The 20,369-nt window shown below is 37.6% G+C and overlaps 1 protein-coding gene across 4 annotated transcripts in view; it reads left to right on the top strand.

Annotated features, from left to right (window-relative positions):
- Positions 1-20,369, top strand: part of ZFYVE28 (zinc finger FYVE-type containing 28) — a 147,462-nt gene that overhangs the window by 110,074 nt on the left and 17,019 nt on the right. For 3 of the 4 annotated variants that reach the window (XM_080624071.1, XM_080624069.1, XM_080624072.1), the window contains one exon: positions 7,157-7,261. The exons of the other annotated variant lie outside the window; for it this stretch is intronic. In XM_080624071.1, coding sequence (XP_080480197.1) covers positions 7,157-7,261 — 105 coding nt within the window. The remainder of the gene's footprint in view (positions 1-7,156; positions 7,262-20,369) is intronic. 4 annotated transcript variants of the gene reach the window in all.

Here is a 20,369-nt window from a genome sequence, read left to right as displayed (position 1 = left end):
GAAGATTATTTTCAGTATGATGGACCCATTAGCTAGAACAATAAGCAATCTAATATACGTGGGATATCTGCAGGGTATGCTCATTCATCAAATTGATAAATGTATTTACTTTCTAGTTACTGTAAGTCACCAACTAGAAGAAAATTTTCTTTCCCTTGTCTGAATCAGCTGTCAAATATGTATGTTGTGACACAAATAGTTTCTTTTAGTAAATCAGTTCTTACACTGTGCAGTATGACATTATAGGTATAATTTCAATGATCTGGACAGGTTTACTGTAATTAATCCTTAAATCTGAAATACCTAGTATTTCAGGCTTCTCTATGTAGCCTCAATATTCATTGGAGTTTAAAGTACAGTTTAAATACTCTTCTGCTTAAGATTTGGGTACTGATTTGTCCTTACTTTAGTTTTTAAGTCATAGTTGATGTTACTTTTTTCTGTTACTTGCTTGTAAGAATCCAAGACATAAAACACTAAGGGCACACAGAGTCTTGGGCAGTAGCATTACTGAGATGAAGTATGAGAAAAGCAATAGCAAAGATGTAGTCTATATCTGATTTACTGAAGAGGCAATGTGATAAGTAAAGATAAGTTTTGCATGGAGCAAAACAAACTGTTAAATCAGGGAAATATTATTAGAATAATAGAGAAGATTAAACCATAACAAAGCAGTATTTGTAGGTTTAGGGTAGAAAAGGATGTAAGTTCAACAACAGAACCAATATTTAGGTCTGTATCTAGTATTCCTTCTTTTTCCACTGGAAGCAAGCTATACAGATGTTTAAAATGCTTGTTCTGTCACAGTTTCTGCCTGCTTTGTGCCAGGTCAAAGAAAATTGCAGAGAGTGAGTATTGTAGGGTATTGGTTGGTTGGAAATACTTGGCTTTCTGTTCTTTCCACAGTCGAATAGTCCTTGTAAAACTGCCAGTTCTTCTACATGTTTTTTTGAAGTTCAGCAGCTTATTCCATACTGTCGCATAATGCTACTGTTTTCATGTAAGCCTGGATCTATTGTGTGTTTGTCTGTCTACATACTGAACTTAAAACAGTTCTGACATAAAAGTATTGCTAAATGTAGTTGCTCTCCTTTCCATTGCAGGCCTAGTATGTCTAACTTAAATTACACTTTTTCTTTGCTTTTTGTAATTTTCCTTGATCCGTTTGGTGAGTGTACTCTTGATGAAGCCTTTTATAGTGCACAAGAGAATTAGCAAACAGAGCTGCAATTGGTAGTGAGAACTTCTGCAAGCTCTAGCTGTGTCCATCAGCTGTTAGAAGCTGGCACTGTTCGCGTTTAGTTGTGGGGGCTTAAAAAATAGAATCTTTTGCCATGTGCTTTTGCAGTGTAAGGAGGAGGAATGAGGCACCCTTGGAAAAGCGTGTTTTGCTGTTTGCTGATTAGTATTGCAATTCTAGAATAAGATGAATAATTTATTCTTCTCCAGCTTGGTATTCAAGTTGTCCCATTTCTTAGTGTTTCAATTCTGTAGTCAAAATTTGTATGTATTGTAATATATTTACATATTAGAACAGTTTATATTGTACTACATTTAAAATTTATTTCCTCAGCATATTAGGATGACTTTGTAAAAAGGTGAACACCTGGTTTATGCAGTTGGCTTCTAATTTTGATTTTTCTGCCTGTATTTTATTTTGTTCGCTCCTTAGCAACATGTGATGTGTGTGCACATTTTCAGTACAGTAACTTTAAGTCATTCCACCTTTAAAAATGCATGAGAGAAGCATTTGTATTTTGGGGATGGCTAGCACTTACATTTAAAAACAGAGACCTACACAAATTACCTTTCTAGCTTGTCTTGTAGAACCAAAAGCTATAAACTATAAGTGCTTCTTTATCAAAACTAGATTAATTGATATTACAATGCAAATTAAGTTGATTAAATGTTTTACATTCATGCTTTCCCTATAATACTCCCATCACAGTAAGACTTAGGAAAATTGTCAAAGTTGCCTTTTCTGTAAAAATTAATGGACAGCTGTGCATGTTCACATTAACAAAGCCACGTGTGCTTAGTGTCTTATACTGATTAGTCTTTTAACTAGCTATTCAGGAGTAAGAAAACTTCTCATCAGCAAGAAGGAAATAGTTGATTGGGAACAAAATATCAGCCTTTCAACTGCAAAACTTCCCTTTAAGGAGTCATTTATCTGCTGTTGATTGAAATTTCTCTGTTCCCCTTCTGGTATTCTGTTTCTTCTTTGTTCAACTGGCAAAATTCACATTCAGTGTAAATGAGTTTATTCAATCTCTCCTCCCCTTCTTTTTAACAACACAAGTCTCAAATTAAAAGTGGCAGTGTTTGAACTTGCCTGTTGAACACTGATTTTTGTGCTGTATCCGGTAACGTAACTGCTGTTACGAAGCCTTAGCATGCAAATAAAAGGTGTCAGTGTTTTATACCAGCTTCCCTTTTACTAGACCCACATATCAAATGGAGCAACAGTGAAGTGCATTAACTCTCAACATACAGAACCCAGAAATGAGTGTAGCAGATAAAACAGTTTTAAAAGCCACTTACTTGAGTGGATTTGGTGCAGGGGACATGAGACTTTAAAGTCAGCTCATGTAGTGGGATAAGCAGAGATCTGTGCTAATTAACTGCTGTAATGTGGAATGTAATTGTAACTCAAGTAGTAACATTCATGAAGAAACCATCCCCTGAAACAGTCCGAGGTTTTATTAAATGTAAGAGGCTGGAAACACATTAGGGTAGAAAAGAGGAGACACACCAGGATAAAGGTGGCATACAGATTGGTGGCTTAGTAGTTACAAAAATGGCTAACAGCTTTATTTAAATGGTTCGTTAGTTCAGTCTGCCAGTGTTCCATGAAGAGGCAGCCACATAACCCCATGTCGCTTTGATCTGTTGCCTCAAGTCTTTATTCTGTATTTTTATCAGAAGTACTGAAGAATTCTGTTTTGATGAACATGGATGGTGGCTTTATCCTGTGCTAGAATATCATCTTTAAAATAGCACTGTTGGCCTTGAAGACCTTGCAAATGAAACAAACTTTTGCCAATTTACACAGTTCTAACACTCCTATGAATCCCACCCAATCCAACGTGGCATTAGTTTCAAATGAGCATGAGATGTGAAGGTCAGATCACCTATGGGCTGGTATGGGAAGAAAGGGCGAGCTGCTGTCAGCTACAGAATATGTCCATATGTACATACCTTCTCTTGCTATTGTGCTAATGAGCATGCATGCTGAGTGATCATCAGCTGAAAACAGGAGTCATGAGTTGGGAAAAGCAGGTCAATTCACCTCAGGTTCTACCAGCATCTTGGAAAAGCTCAGCGAATCTTCAGGTAGACACTAATGAGAAGAAAACTCTAATCCTGAGTCTGTGTGTGTCAAGAAGGAATGCAGTAAGAAGTGGGTTTTGGAGGTTGGTTGTTTTTTTTGCTGGGATGAAGGTAGGGTTTGTTTGGCTTTTTTAAAGCTATTTAGTATAACACTGAGAAGATATAAACCAAAGTTACCATTATTGGATTCCTGTTTATTGGTGCTAAATAAACACAGAATTTCTTAGCTGAAGAGTTACAGCCTGAATAGGAACCAGAAATAAACATTGTAAATCATAAATATTATTTCTGGTACAAAAATTCAATCTGTATTGGTACACAGGAGTGAAAAATAAAGTGTTTGCATATTGTAATTATCTAAACTAGACATCCCTTATTACAACAAACTAACCTCTGTGAGCATGCTTTGTCAAGTGCGTCCAAGCGGTTTATGTTGCCAAATGATGACTGACCAGATAGGGATCTAATCCTGAAATCAGTGGTTGGCTCAGCATGGCCAGGTTTGTGCACCAGGTAAAAGATGGAGTAGTGGAAAATGAAGGCGCTTATGAAGTACTTCAGAATGGCAAACAGTGTTAAGAGAAGGCTTAAAAAAAAAGATGGGATAGTGGAGCTGATGAGAAGTTATACAGCTAGTGGCTGGTTAGAGGTCAGACAGAATTCAAATGAGGGGAAAAAGATTTGTGGAGAAGGGGTGTGAGATGAGATAAGTTGGTCAGAGAACATCTGTGAAGATGAAAATAAAGATAGCATTTAAATCGTTGATAATGTAAACTGCTTGTGTGCCATAATGTTCAGAGATTACTCATCAGGTTTACTTGCTGTCAAGGTCCAGTGCTTTGTGCCGCCTTTATTGTTTCACCTCTTGTGTTGGACTGTCCACTCCACAAAGTTAGCTCAGGAGAGACTGACTGACTTGGGACAATGCTGACAATAAATAATATCTGCTCTTAATAGAGAGATGGTAATTAGGGTGGTGGTTTGTTTGGTTTTTGTTTTTACTTAGAGTGTTTAACTCCCCAAAAATGTATGAGAATTTTGTGTTCTTGTAGTTCCTTTACATTATGCATGAGCTGAAGGCATCAAACTCTTTAAAACAAAACATCTATAAAACCAGAGCCTAAGAAAATGGTGAGTTATAAATAGTTTCCTAATTATTTTTCTTGTCTTATTGGTAACTGAGATATTTTGACTCAATTTCAAATACATCAGACAGAGCTTCACAGAAAGCACTGAAGGACAGCAAACCTGACATCTGTCAGAACAAGTGTCGCTGCCCAAATCAGCTGGCAGGACTGTAACACTGCAAGAATCTGGAAATGGTGGGGATATGAGAATAAGAGAAGATGCTGAGTTTGCTAGTTGTTCTTGTTTCCTGGTTCTGCTGTTCAAAGATTACTTTATTCTGAACAACATATTTCATCTTTGCAAGACAGCTTCTCCTGCTGTCATTTAAAGAATGCTGCGCTTCACCCTCAAGGGAGAAGCAACAATGAATTTTAAAACAGTTAAAGCTCAATGGTAACTGCAAGAGTGGTTTAACAAGGTTTAATGGCAAGGTACACTTGAGTATTTACTGCATAGAGGACAAGGTCAGAACTGTGAGGGAGACCCTCCCATTGAGTCATGGGGTTCAGAAAAGGGCCTCCTTGTATTCTAAATTTCTTCAAAGACAGGAGTCTAGGTGTGGCTTGATCAACAATTTATCTAAGGATTATATATGCACAATCAATCGTTTATGTCAGTTAGCTATGATTTCAGTGTTTTAACACACTTATTCCTAATTCACTTACCAAATCTCTGAACCCTGAGAAGTAACCTTGAGAGGCATCCCTACTCAAGGGGAGATCCTGGTTTGCAGCCCACTGCTATGCAGGGGAGCTCAATAGGCCGTGGGCTGGCCAGTATTTATGGAGTAAGATGGTAGACTCAGACTCGTATTTGCAGAGCAGCCGTATTTTGGTTGGCACATGCTCAGCTAGTCCTTAGCCACTGAGCAAGGTGTATGATTCTTTGCTACTGTGTTGTCTGTCTACCCAGAGTCCAACTTAATCTGGGTGCAGCCATCGCAACGGCTGCTGGTGGCTAATGCTTAAGCAGAAAAGGGGAGGAGGGGAAGCACACCATCACACCTGCTCAATCATGCTGTGAAATCACATGCTAATGGATTTTTTAATATCATTTGGCTGCCATAAAACAGACAGTAAAAGTACATTCTAGTAGCATGACCATATTGTAAGATTAGATGAGTAAAGGTGATGAGCTATAAAAGAGTAAGCCTTTGTTTAAATGCATAGATCTCTCCATAATGAGCAGAATTAGCAAGGGACATTACATAAAACGAATGAAAGTTAAATAGATTTTTGTTCAAGTCTGATAAAATTATTTTCCAGTTCTGACGGTTCTGCTTTCAACTAAAGCACAGCACACTTGGGATTTATTTTCAAATCGGCAATCAGAAATGAGGAACATGAAGGGGTGTGTTTCTCAAGTAATTAGTGGGAGGTATGCAAACAAATCCTATTATTTCTTAGTGGGATTAGAGCACATACCTTCTGCACACTGCTTTGAAGAATATCCCTTCAGCATTCTTCCAGACTCCTAGCTGCAAAAAATAGCTACAGTAGTAAATTTAGTAGAAGAATTTTGAACATAGCTGGTTTGAATATGAACCACTCATACGCCTACAAATCAAAAGAGCATCAAAAGATCCGCTAGTAATTGTGAAGTAAGGTAAAACAATCGTGACCTATATAACTGCCTCCCTTTTAACTGAAGATATTTCTTAGATTTCTCTGCATTGTCCAAAGATTTCTGTTGACTGAACATTTGAGTTCAGCAGGCTCAAATGATTCTTCCACACTGCCTAGAGCCAATACAGCTTTGATACCTCTGCTCAAGATCACATATTTTCTTATCTAGTATAATTTAAGTTTTTTCAGCTTGTGGAATTTCCAATAGCTGAACAGTAAATTGTTACTGAAACAAAAAATTGGTCTTTTCAATACAGTTCTGCAGTGCTTATGAAGCTACTTCTTATCTTCTAATCCCAGTTTATGTTGATAATATGATGTAAGATCTGAAATAGTGTGTAATTTAAAGGCTTTTCATTAGCCCAGGGATGGCAGAGACAAGTTGTGTACCGTTCATGTAAATTATTCATATCCTGTTACTTAGCAGCTAGTGGATTTCCTCTAATGAATTGTCAGCGGTTTGCCATGGGACTGCTTTTCCTGATCATATGTTAGTTTAAAGCCCAAATCTGAGCTACATAGATGGCAGTTATAGGGACTGAGCAAATAGAGGGTTAGGGTATTATCTTCATCTGCTTCAGTGAAGAATCAGCTTTCTGCTTTCTCAGGTGTTTTCCTTCCCATTGAAATAAAATGTAAATCAGACTTGTCACAATATTTCAGATGTTCTTGAAGCTTAATGTTTAAGGTGTCTTGGCCAGAAACACACGGCAACTTTATGAACTTTCCATTTTGTTAAGTCTTCTCTAATGTTAAACCACACTTACCAGCATGAGCATGCAGTACCCCGTGAAAATGTAAGATCTTCGGTTCTTTCCTGAATATTTTAACTGTATGACATGATTTAAAGTGAAAATTTTTACAAGATGTGTCCCCGCTGACTTTGCCAGATTGTCTGTCCTTTTGGGAAGAAGGCAGAATAGGTTTGTATCATTTTCTGAAGAGTAAAAATACAACTACAGGTTTACTCTTATTTCTGTATGAGCCGTGCAAGCCATGAGTTATCACCATGCTCTGTTTTTACCTTTGTTGGCTTCAGCAGTTCATTTTGTTTCCATGTGTTTTTTCAGTTCTCAGGATGGCTTACGTGATTCCCCCCTCAGCTCCATCTCCAGCAGTGACTATGAGAGTGTTTCTGTCACTACATGTAGTCTCTCCAGCATATACGCTCTGAGGTAATAACATCACTTGCAGTCAGATTTGACGAATGGTATTGGGTTATGCTTGGTTAAAAACTTACATTGAACTAACAATGAAGTGACAGCAACACTTCTGAGAATTCTTCCTTTTGAACAGCAGGTGCTTTTTGCCTTTTTTTTCCCCAGCAGTTTTCTTCAGTGCTGTGCCAATTGAGAGGCAACTACTTACAGAAAAGTTTTAATGCTTACAGCGATGAATTATCAGTGTCCATGATCTCCCATTTATTTCTCTGTATAGCATTTCTTAAGAGAGGCTTCAGGTTTCAGCTTGAAAAGTACCAAATATTTGTCTTAACTAGGTCCCGGCTTTCTAGCAAACATGTTTTAACTGTTTTGTTTTGCCTGTTAAAGTGAGGGGAGTTTACAGTTCACTATCATTTAACTTCCACAGTGATGCTGGCCAAAACTGGTAAGAATATTAGTTTATGTTCACATCTTCCAAAACTGCATGAGAGTTTTAACTTTAGTTTTGTTCAGAGCCCTTGATGAGAATAGTAGAAGAATAATGTTTAGGTCAAAAATACACAATAAAGCAAAATTACAAATTATTTGGGTTTTATAGTGTTTGCATAACATACATGTCTGTGATTATTGCATTGTATGCAATAACATTTTGACTCTGGTACAGGCAGATTGAAATACCACTGTTTCAGTCTAGGTACATTTTCTTCCACTGCTGCTTGTCCTCCCTTTTTCACCTGTTTATAGCTACCCAGCACATCATTTGAACTTCAGGAATTCCAAATGTCATCTAGCTTTAGGGCTGGAAAGAGGAGTAAAATGTTTTTTCTAATCGTGGTAGAGGCAATAGTACATATAATAATACATATTTTGGGGAGGATGTGCCCGTCTTCAGGTTTGATTTTTTTGTTTCACATTTTTCAGGACAAAAAGGTGCAACTACAACTGTTTCATGGTTTTAATTTTGAAATATTTCCTTTTGACTGTTATTCAAACAAAACCTAATTCACCTGCATGCAAAAGTTGCCCTCTTCTAATACTACGTATATTAAAGACTTTCACATGGGGCTATTTGAACAGACAATAGAAGTAACCTCAGTTATTCCTCAGGAATAACTGGAGCAGTGAGAATAAGTCTTCATTAGGCATGCACCTCTTTTCAAGGCCTTCATGTACTACCTTTGTTTGTTATTATTGCAGTTGTGTCATCCCTGGGTATCATGCAAGATTGCTTGTCTGTTGCGTATTTTTCTGTATCTGATTGATATTATTAGAGGTCTAGCTATTGTACTTCATAGTCCAATTTAAAAAAAAGCCAAGTGCCCACTTAACTATATTGATGAATTTCCCTTTACAAAATACTTTGTTTAAAAAAAGCTTAAATTCCTTTTAATAACTTAAAGAAGAAAAAACTCAGAAGTCTGACTGCTTCACAGTAGTATGTTCCTAGATGTATGTGCATAGAAATACAATATTCAGTGCATCTATTTGTATTATATTTTGGAATATGTTATTTTTAAGTGGCTCCCCTGTTTTCTTATCTTGTATTACTGAAAGAGTTTTATTTGGCTATTAAATAGCTACTTTAGAGTTCCGTCCATTTGGTTACTACAACAGGCATGTTCCTTGCAAAGAAAATCTCTGTAAAGCGCTTTTTTCTGACATAACTAAGTTCTCCCTGATGTCATGTGCATATCCAAAATAATACCTAAATAGTGGAGGTTTATTATTTTTTATCTGAAATATGCCATTTTAATGTACTTATTTCTTGCTGTTCTCGCTTAAAGCCAATTAGAAATTTAAATGTAACATTTTCAATTGTATCTGAAAAATAATTAGCTAAACATAAAATTCCTGAAATTCATTTATGTGGCCTTTCAACCTCCTGTGAGTCATAAGTAATTTCTTTCTGCTGTTAAATAATCAATACTGAGGCTGACAGTGGTGTTGTCAGATTGCAGCATGTTTTGGAAATACCCAAGTGTCTTCAAACAGGTGGGGTCTGGTAGCAAAACAGAATAGCCAAAGTAGCAAAGTGTGTTGAATGAACTACCAGTGTATTAAATATCATAGACAGAATGGATTTAAAACAATAAGGTATTGTATATATGGAATTCAGTATATATATACTCACTTACTGTTTTCCTAATGCAGAACCAGGGAGAAAATTTGCCCTCTTGGATCCCAGAGCACCATTCAACCCATGAGTCGTGGTTTGCCATTTTGGTTTTAACTGCGAGGAAAAAGCTATTAGGACAGTAGGAACCGTTTGGAACCTATTAAAGGAGGCTGCTTCACATCAGCCTGTGATTTACTACCTTAGACGTTCTCCATCACCAACCAGTGCTGTGTAATTTTTAGAGCTATAATCATCCCACCTGATTTTAGGCACCAAACCGATACACCTAAATTAGGAGTTTTGTTGCTGAAGGTTCCCTGTTTAGTCGATGGAGAACCAAAGAAGCCTTGCTTAAGCATGTAATTTGTTGAAATGTGTCTGGGCCAAAGATTTTTCAGTGTTAAACGAGAACCTTGGTTGCATACTTCGATTACTGACTGTGCTTGTGCAGTAATTTGAAACACATTTTATAATTTTCAGGGTTTTTTAGAGCACAAACTGGGGGGAAAAACAAGGTACAGAGGACTTCTCAAATAGTTCTGCGAAGGAAAGGTTGATTATTTCATTGGTACCTGATCTGTGCAGAAGGTTCCGTCTTCTAGTCTCAAAGGTCTGATGATCAAGAAGTTCAGCCCAGTTCAGAAGATGATTTTCTACACAATGTTCATTAAGCAGTATCCACACTTGAGATGCCCAGATCAGTAGTCAGCTTTCTCAGCCAAGGATAAATGGATTCCATGTATTTCAGAAGGTTTCAGAGAAGCTGTTTTTATGCAGACTTGCAATAGGATGCAGGAGTCTTATGTTACATCAGTGTGACTGCAATAATGCTGCTGACTGCAGTGAAAATGAGATGTTTATAACAGCAGGGAAGTGGCAGTTGGTCCGTTGTTTAGATTAGTCTCAGGAAACAATCCATCCAGATTTTCTTTTTTAATGGTTTCTTTTCATAAATATAATTTTTAGAACCATTTTTGATAGAACTCACTGAATTGTAAGTAGGCAGCTAGTAATATAGGCTGCTGGAATCTTACCCTGTTGAGTGTTGGAAGCAGTACAGTCAGCCTTGTTGGAATTCTTGGTATAAGAGTACAAGGAGGAAGAAATACTGTTGAATCTGTGTTCAAGAGTTTGCCTGCCTAGAGTATGTGGAAAAGCCTACTTCTTCATTGTAAGGTTATAATGAACCAATAAATGACAACTTTAATATAAACACTTTTAAAACTAACCTTATGGTATAATAGATGCCTTCCCTGGTCGGTGGGTACACTTTTCTTAGATATGTCATTGTGGCTTAAATATTGGTGGTTTATGATATCTTTTTCTACAGTTTTAGGCATTTACAAAAATTGGTGGTGAAATTTTAGCCTGTTATTTACAGTCTGTAAAAAGAGGTATGTGCAGTGTATTGTGACTCAAAACAGCAAGACTCTGCCAGTAATAAGAGTGAGAAATTTATCTGGCTATTCGTGTTAGGATATCTGTATTTGTGTACATGTGGGCAGAGCCCAAGATCTTTGGCTTGCTGGATGTAGTTGAAGGATATAGATTATTTTGTTACATATTTTCAGTACATCCCTGTTAACACACATGTGAAAAAAGGCAGGGAAGAATATCTTAGTATATAGATAAGATTAAATTTTTAATACCTGCTTCAGAAATACAGTGTGTTTTGCAGGAGACTGAAGCTACCTTGCCAGTCAGTTCATAGAATCATAGAGTAGCTCAGGTTGGAAGGGACCTCAGAAGATCATCTGGTCCAATCTGTCCTGGGAAAGGGAGCCTAGATGAGATTTTTCTAGCATCTTGTCCACTCGTACTTTGAGGACCACCAGTGATGGGGTCTCTACCACATACCTGGGAAGGTTGTTCTAGTGATCAGTTGTTCTTAGTTTAAAGTATTCCTTTTTTTATGTTAAAATGAAACCTTTTCCACTGCAACTTGTCCTCTTCTTGTAACAAGAGAACCTCTGTCCTCCTGGTAGCCACTCTTTACATAATAGAACACTGATGAGGTTCTTCTCCAAGGGGAAGCAAGCCTAACTCTTTCAGTCTCTTCTTGAAGGGTTAGGTGCCTCCTTTGGACCCTGTCCAGTCTGTGTCTGTCTTGAGTTCTGGAGACCAGAACTGAACACAGTAGTGCTCCAGGTGTAGCCTGCAAGTGCTTGGTAGAGTGGGATGATTGTCTCTTACTGCTGCAGATGCAGCCCAGGATCCAGTTTGCCTTCATGGCTGCAGTGGCACTCTCACTCCTGCTCAGCTTGTTGTCTATCAGGACTCACAGGCCCCTTTCAGCAAGGCTGGTCCCCATCCACACAGGTTTCAGCTTATCCCAGGTCTTTGGTTGTCATTCCAGCTCCAGGACCTAGCACTTGTCTCTGTTAAACCATACTGTTCTTGTTAGCTCACTCTGCCAGCCTGTCCAGGTCAATCTGTAATATGGCTTTTCTTTCTGATGCGTCTACCTCATCACCCTGTGTGGTGTCATTACTAAACTTGGTGATGGTGGTCTAAATCCCGTCATCCAGATCATTTATGATGGTTTTGAGCAGTGTGGTGGATCCAGCTGATGATCCTGGGGATCCCTGACTTGTGACAGGCTGCCAGCCTGAGTAAAAAAACACTGATCATCAGTCTTCAGAGTGTGACCTGTGAGCCGGTTTCCTGCCCATCTCACAGACCAGGCAAAGTGCTTGTGGGTGGACAGTTTTTTACAAAACACAGATTTTATATTGTGCTTTTCCATCAGTAGAACTCAGTGCCTCACAGGGGATGCAAGAAGGAAAAATAACTTGTTCATTTGCCAGGACTGTGAATTATACTAGAATACAGTTCTTTCATCTCATGGTCCCAAGATCAAAGCTAAAGCACAAATTACATGTCCACAAGTTGTAATAAAGAGGTTACAGCTACTCTGGGGATCTTGTAGAGAATAGTGTGGAGGCCAACAAATGCAATAACAATGTATTTTAATTGCTGTGTCACAGTCTACCTAATCAGCTGTGTCTCCAGATCTGCTGTTTTGCAGTTAACCCAGTCAGATTATAGTTGTTTAAGCTATGCAAAATGACAGATTTATTCTGCATTAGTGTTTGGTACTGTCATTTTTGTTTTGATCAGTGCATTCCTGTCGATTTTCTTTCCCTTCTTTTCTGTAGAGATCTTCTTTATAGAAAGACTGCTCACAACCAGAAGGCTGGTGGTAATGGCTTTACAAGTACTGTAAGCTCAGTGAGAATAGTTGGGGGAAAAGAGGTTTATACCTTGAGCATATCAGAATGACTTCCATTATAGATGCCATTCCTGCCTAATGATTTTGAACTGCAGACTGTCTGTGTATGTTTTAGGCACCGACTCTGCTGATTCGTACAGTGCTGTCACTCAAGCAATGTGAGGGCACTATTAACAGTCATAAACAGGCTGCTATGTACAATCTTCTTGCTTTGCTGCTAAACCCCTTGCCCCAGCAACCAGCTGAGCAGTACGAGCAAAACAAAAAAGTCAGTGTTGATGAGGTCTGTCAGCTTTTGCTTATGACTTTAGTTAGCGAGACATATGTGACTGAAGCAGATGTCTGGTTTTTCATCGCCAGGACTCTTCTTGATGTGTTTCATGCTTATCTTTTTCCTTCTCCTGTAAGACAAAAAAAGAAAGTCAAATCTCCAAATGGTGCAGCATTTTCTGAGCTAGAGTGTTCCCTTTTAGGAAGTTCTACAAGGTACTTTTTGCTGTATTATATGCCTATCTTTGTCTTCTGTAACAAGTAATTGATGCAGATTTTATTTTCTCAAGGAATAACGCAGGCAGTTTGTGTGAACTACTTGTTAACAAGTGCTTCCTACAGCGGGAAGGTGAAAATTCAGTTGTGTAAAGCAAGTGAGATAGGGCAGCATTTTAAGCTGACGAGCATCAGTGGCAGAGGTAATAAGTCTGTTCTAGTAACAGTAGTATACATCCACAAATTTGCATATCATCTGGCTGGAGACTGACACAAAGTGATCATAATGGGTTCGTGTTCTTGCTTCTACATAGCTCACTTGTAATTTTCATTTTTAGTAATTTGGCCACATTTATAATCGTGTTCATTTCAATGATGTGTAAAAATCTGTTGCTGAATGTCGCTTAGGGTTCCCTGTGGTACTAATAGAACAAAAATTACTGGCTTTCAGAAATTAGATTTTATTTTACAGATTTCTTTTTTTGCCAAAAAAGCCCTTAGAATAGCATGTTTGGGAGTTTTGAGATTATGTATAATTAACTAAAATCACTATACTAACTGCGCTTTTTGCAGAGCTTTTGTCAATGCCTAAAATGAGTATGTATTGTAAAATCACAATTATATTGGAGGAAAAAGAGAGGATTTCCTCATACATTGAAGCAGCAATTGAAGGTGAAAAATAGAGAAAGCTTTATTTTCTAATTAAAATTTTAAGGCCCCACCTAATACTTTAATTAGCTTTTCTCAGCTTTGACTCCCACGGCTGGATACCAAATTCCTGTGGGATCCTCCTAGACCCTAGGATGCTTTAATGCTTCAGTTGGTTGTTCTGTATTACTTTGTGAGGGAACTGATGGATCCGATATGTGAACATTGTGCTAATAGGTTTCCCCATGCCTCTGAGTTCCTTTTGCTGGAAAACATTTTTCACTGCTGCTTCTCCATCTCCATTTCTGGCACACACAGGGGTTGTAACTCAAGAGCATCTTCTGGAATCGGATGCACAATTAATTCGCTTTTTACTATGCCATACAGAATATTTGCTTGCATATCGCAGAGGACATTGCTGAAGAGATCTATGAAATCACTCTTTGCCCTTGGAAGTATTTGTATCCAGCATCAGGTATCCAGGTCTGTTCCTGTGTCAAGTTCCGAATAAGGTGTAAAAGCTGGGACTGATGCATTTCTTTATCTGTATCAGATAGTAAGGCTGATATTACATACCCTTCCTTCATAAGTGCTATACTCTTTCAATTTTTCACTTTCAGTTTTTCCAGCTCAGAGGTAACTTTTGAAGTTTTTGAAGGTAACTTTTTGAAGTTCAAATATTTCTGTGCTTTAATCTTATTATTTGCCCTTTTGCAGTGGGAATGAACATTTGAGAACTTTAAATGAATGTTTGATTACAGGGAAGCATTAGGGGAAAAAATGTCACGGTGGAATTGAGAAAATCTTAGTAGAACCTGAGAAATATTCTAACATATTTTCTGTTCTATTTTGTCTTGAATTTTACAGTAACTTTATCTTGCACGTTTTATCTCTTTTTGGTTTAGATTTTGAAAGAAACAATAAATGTAGTAGCTTGCAAGTATCTGACATTTAAATTTGATGGTTTGAAAGGAGCCCTGTTGATTACCAATGTTTTTGTTATTTGTTCATAAGCACTCTTGTAGAAGTTCTACCTGTGATTGCAAATCTGTTTGGGAGAGAGCACTGTTAAAGTTGATAAATCCTGCACTGGCAATGTTGTTTATTTTAATTCCTATCTGAAGTACAGCATCTTTGCATTCTTCTGAAAACCCAGGCCAGAGTGGTAATGAGTTCGAATAGGCCAGTTTTCTATGTAGAGTTTCTTATGGCGGATTTCTTTGCCAAGATGCTGCTTTAACAGCATCTTTGTACTTCTTTTACCCAAACCCTGTAATTTTCCTCTTGCCGTTGCTCATGTATGCAGTCTTTGTCTTTCCCCAGCTATTGCGTCTGATCCTTTACATAGCCTTTGGAGTAGCTGTTTGTTCTTTTTTGCGAATTGGAACACAGAATTGACTACAGCCTTGTGAACTATAAGACTAATAGCTTAGGAAAGACAGGTTGACAGGTTAGCACTGGGATTTACAGCCTACACGAATAACAGTGGGGTGAATATATCAGTTATTGAAGTAGCTTTAGAAATTCTGTTTTTTTGAGAAGTCCAGTGTGCAAAGTACAGTGCTATGCTCTGCAGTTTGAGGTTTGAAGAGCTGAGGAAGGATTCAAGATGATGTCTTCCAATAGAGTGGACAGCTGCAGAAGCTGCCAGGGTGTGGAACAGAAGTTGTTGCCACTGATTTCAAATTCAGTAGTTTTCAATGCTCAGGACTTTCTTCTGATTGAAGGTGCCATTTAGGACACATGGCTAGTCTTCCTAGTCAAATTCCTTATGTTAATCAGCCAACCTCAGATTGCCCACCTCCAATGGCACAAAAGAAGGGGTCTTCTGCAAATCCATGTGGTGTATGAAAAATAACTCCCCCTACTGAGGAATTCAAAAGGTTGACAGCAGATGAGGGTTTCTAGGTCATGTTCTAGCATGTATCCAGCTGGGCACTACTAATACTGTAGTCCAGTTAAGGCCACTTCTTCTGGTGGTGCCTAGGTAGATTGTTCCTGGTAGAGGGATTTGCATGTAGTTGTATTATTGGTTTCTCGAGACAAAGTTCTGAAGCCTTGGGAATGCTTTCAGGGTTGGTTGATGGTTGGGTTTTTTTCTCCCTCTTTAGCCTTTTCTTTTAAAATAGGGAGAAAATATCTAAAGGATTGCATTTTAAAACCCCCTTGACTTAATAAAATATTAGCATTAGAAAGACAAGAAATAAAGTTCTAAATTAAAGCTTTCTTTTTAGTCTGCTTTAAATGTAGCTTCTGGGGTCATTCCTTCAAATACAGCCCTTAGCTAAATAACTGTGTGCTATTACCCATATAATAAGACATGTTCTGGATTTGGTTTAAATTGCTCTAAAATTGAGTGTGTAGCCACCCCCTTCACTTGAAATAATTGTAAGAAGCCATTATTCTCATAGTTTTCCTCCCAGCCATATCAGAACTAGTACATGTTAGTAACCAAAGGGGGTTAACCTGCTCTTCATTGTGTTTCTTGTTAGAGTATCCAAAAAGAAACACCAGAGGTACTGCAAAAAGCAGGATGAGAAGTAGTTTGTTGTTCGGCTTTTTTTCTTTCTTATTGACATGGAGTTATACTTCTCTTACCCAACCCCCCTATAATTTTCCTCTTGCCATTGCTCATGTATGCAGTCTTTGTCTTTCCCTGGCTATTGCATCTGATCCTTTACATAGCCTTTGAAGTAGTTTTGTTCTTTTTTGCAAATTGGAACACAGAATTGACTACAGCCTTGTGAACTATAAGACTAATAGCCTAGGAAAGACAGGTTGACAGGTTAGCACTGGGATTTCCAGTTACAGCCTGCATGATTAACAGTGGGTTGAATGTATCAGTTACTGAAGTAGCTTTAGAAATTCTGGGCAGACAATAACGTAGATTTGCTTGAAAAAGCTTTGGGTTTGCTTTATTTGTTACTTACTTTAAAGTATGAAAAAAATCCAAATGGGGGAGAAAAGCTGAAATACCATAGATTGAATAAAAAATGTTATTGTACACTGAGCATAAGTTGACCATTGTGCTAAATTCTTTTTGAACAGAGATGGAAGCCAAGGGAGTTCATGATTATGTTTTTTGAGAAATACTGTAAGAACTAGAATATTCCAAATACACACATATAGAGGGAAGTTCATGTATGTGATATAGTTATGCATGTATTTATCTTTATCTTTGTTGTTCAAAATGTGCGACATTTTAAGTAATGGTCCTGAGAAATACATTAAGGCCAACTAGTGCAAATGAACTGATGTCACTGAAGTCCAAGGAACTGCACTGGTTTATAATTTGTGGGCAGTCTCTCATCAACTTTTTAATGAGCTACAGTTGATATTTAGGCCTTGGACAACTCTCCCTTTGTAAGAACTTTCAGCAGGTTTATAATTGCAGTGGTGTTCCATGTAAGGGAAGGTGTGAAACCATAGAAAACCTTTTGCAAAGTTTTCACATTTCCCTACCGTACAAGGGCTCTCACCAGATACCGTATAGCATGTACGAAATTTTCCTGAACAGCAGCTTTGTCTCGAAATGTATCCTTCTAGTTTTGCAAAATGGGTAAACCTCTGCATCAGAATAGTACCATTTTCAATACATGGGGTTTCAATTCACTATGAAGTGAAGCTTTGAATCCACACTACAGCAGGAAGGTGTTAACTGTTTCGTTGCAAATAGTTGTGTCTTACTTATGCATACGCTTGTGTAGTTTGGAGATTTCCAGAGCAAGTAAATAGCAATCACTGATGTCACAGGTACTTGTATAACAAATGGTGTAAGGATAGTCACTGAATTATGTGTTAACACTTTCCTAGTAAATATTTGTGGTATCATTCATACATCTTCTAAGTGTTGGCTCTTAGACTTGGTTGGGATGATTTTGTCTTGCTGGAACTTGAGCTCTCTCAGTTTAAAAGTACCACTTCTAAAATCTATACCTGATAATTAGTTGCAAAGACTTATAGAGTGGTCTTACTTTCCTTTTAAATTTGGTGACAAAATTGCATCATATACAGTGGAATAGGTATGTTGGGATTTTTTCTTTTGCAAGTAGTGACTATCTGTTGATTTTGAGCCAAGATTTCTAAAGGCAAAGGAACGAAACCAAACCACTTTTGAAAAGTTTTTTTATTACTCTTTTGGAAACATTATTTCTTTGTATTCGTTCAATACAGTGAGCTTTTAAATTCTTTTTATCTGCCAGTGCTTTATATTTAGTGCATGCTTACGATACTCTGAGGATTTATTTGTGAGTAATGAGAAATTCTTTGAGTATTTCATGCATTCTGCATTCTGTTCAGAGCAAATTTCAGGTTTAATGAACCAAATGCTTCTAGACAATTTTGGAAAGAAATATTTGAGTGGTCACAGATTTCTACTGCTATTGAGTATTTTTGAGTACAAGTGTAAAATATTTACATTTAGACCAACTTTGAATCAATTGACCTTGGTTGTTTGGTTTTTGACTTTGCTGCTTTTATTGGTTTTGCATGAGTGTCAATGACCAACGGATACAGCACCAAGCCACACATTCTTACCTAATGTGCCTGGCCACTTCTGAAAATGTCAGTAATAACCTTCTTGTTCCACAGTCCTGTTTTCCATTGGTATGGATACTACTGTTTAACCTGGATCACAACTATCCTTTGGAACTTAAAAGCTGTAAAGCAAATTGGTTTCACAAGTGAAAGATGGTATTGTGTACATTTACTCTATTGGCTTTTGTTTGCCTGTACATATTGGACTAAATTTCACAGTCAAGCCAGGCAAGGATCTAGAGCTACATCTTTAAAGTGTTGAAAGAGTCTTGCTATTCTTCTAATATGAAAAATAGAGAATAATTTTAAAATTGCTAGATAGATGCTGGCTGAGTTAGGTAAAAAGCTAATTCATTGTAACTGCCAAAGGGTATCTGTTCCTTCAGGTTTACTGTTGGAATCAAACTTTGACGTAACTTGTTTCTTGATATTCACCTTCAGATGTGTTAACTTTGCAATGTTTAGAAAAATACATGATGAGCATTTTTTATGTGATAAACATTTGACAATGTTTATGCTTGTTTTGGTGTTATCTCCTCTTAACCTAATTCCTTGGGTAATGCCGAAGTTCAGAGAATGAGGACTTATCTCTAGTTAGTTACTAAGGCTGTTTGTATTCTGCAGCGATACTTGATTCTGCCAATACAGGTAGTGAAACATACCAGATATGAGTGTAATCTGACATTAATGAAGTGCTTCCTATATGTCTCATATCAGCTGAGAATTTTGAACCAAATTATGCATGTTAGATAAGCAAAAGAGGAAAGGTATTCCTTATAGAACTAAAAAAATAACTTGCTTGAAAGAGTAACTTGGAGAAAAGGTAAGATGAACTTTGTAGATCAAAACTGAGGTTTATTTTCTATGATATCAATTTCAAATCAGAAGAATATTTAATATTTGTATAGATGCAGTCACTGCTGTTTGGGATGCCCTGGTGTAAGAAAAGCTGTCTCTTTTGCTGCTTACTTGAAACAATTGCAAAGTTTCTGTTCTTACAGTGCTTCTGATTGCCTCTACAATAATTTTCTGGCTACATTCTTTAACATAAAAGATGTATTTTAAAGTAAAGAACAGATGGTCATTAGTCATTCTTTGAGAGTAATTTTTGTCTAAATGTGACTTGGTGGTCTTGGTAAAGGCAGAGTACTTGATTCCAACTCTGTAGTGGTTCTTAGGTTCAGTTTTAAATCATTCTGGAGTGTTCACTTTTCTCTTTGCAGTGGCATAAGCAATCCTGAATACAAAATATCCTCATTTTTGAATCTTTTGTATATGGACATTACTTATGACTGTGCATATGAAATGTTGTAAATGTGAGTGTGCCTACTTGCTGACCTTCCATCCTACAGTGCTGAAGCAATGCGTATGTGCTCTATACTAGGGATTTTTAAGTCAAAAAGTTCCATTCGGTTGTGTTGTGTGACATGACCAGTCCTAATGACACACCACAAAATCTAATGCAGACAAGTCTGGAACAGAAATAGATAGAAATAACGTTCTTTGAAGGCAGTAGGAAGTAAGTAAAACTGCATTCCTTCCAGTTGGAGGAGGCTTGGAAGAGCAGCCACTATTATTAAAACTGGTCAGAGCTTAGAGCTGTGGAATGAGCCTTTCTCCTGTTCTGCAGAACGGAAAAGGACTAAGTAGTTTAAATACTTAAGAAGCACTCTTCACACCTCTCTGCCCGCTTAACACCTTACTTTGAAATATTTTTTCAACGGTGATTTGGAGGGAAGAGTCATCTTTGAATCAGTGCCCCAGCTTTCCCCTGCACTAAGGTTTTTGCTTGTTGGGAGTTTCAAATAGACCATTCTGTTGGGGATGTAGAATTACAGACACAGACTGCATTTGTCTCTGCTGTGAGGTCCATGCTTGCTTTGGAAAGCAGTTTGTAGTGCAAATGTATATATCATTGTAGGATCAATTATTTTAAATACAAGGGGAAAAAAAGGTAAGCCTTATTTGGCTGTGTTGAGAGCAAACTTTTTTATTTGTATATGTGAGCGTTTGGGTGAATAGGCAATCATCTAACTACATACCATCACAAATCAGCAATTGCTTCCTGGCTCTTAGTACCTTCCAGTTTACTCCTTCATAAG

The sequence above is a fragment of the Psittacula echo genome, assembly GCF_963264785.1.
Source record: "Psittacula echo genome assembly, chromosome: 1".
In the NCBI taxonomy this organism is placed as follows: Eukaryota; Metazoa; Chordata; class Aves; order Psittaciformes; family Psittacidae; genus Psittacula; species Psittacula echo.
The sequence above is the reverse complement of the archived record's forward strand: the minus strand, read 5'-3'. Positions and strand labels throughout refer to the sequence as shown.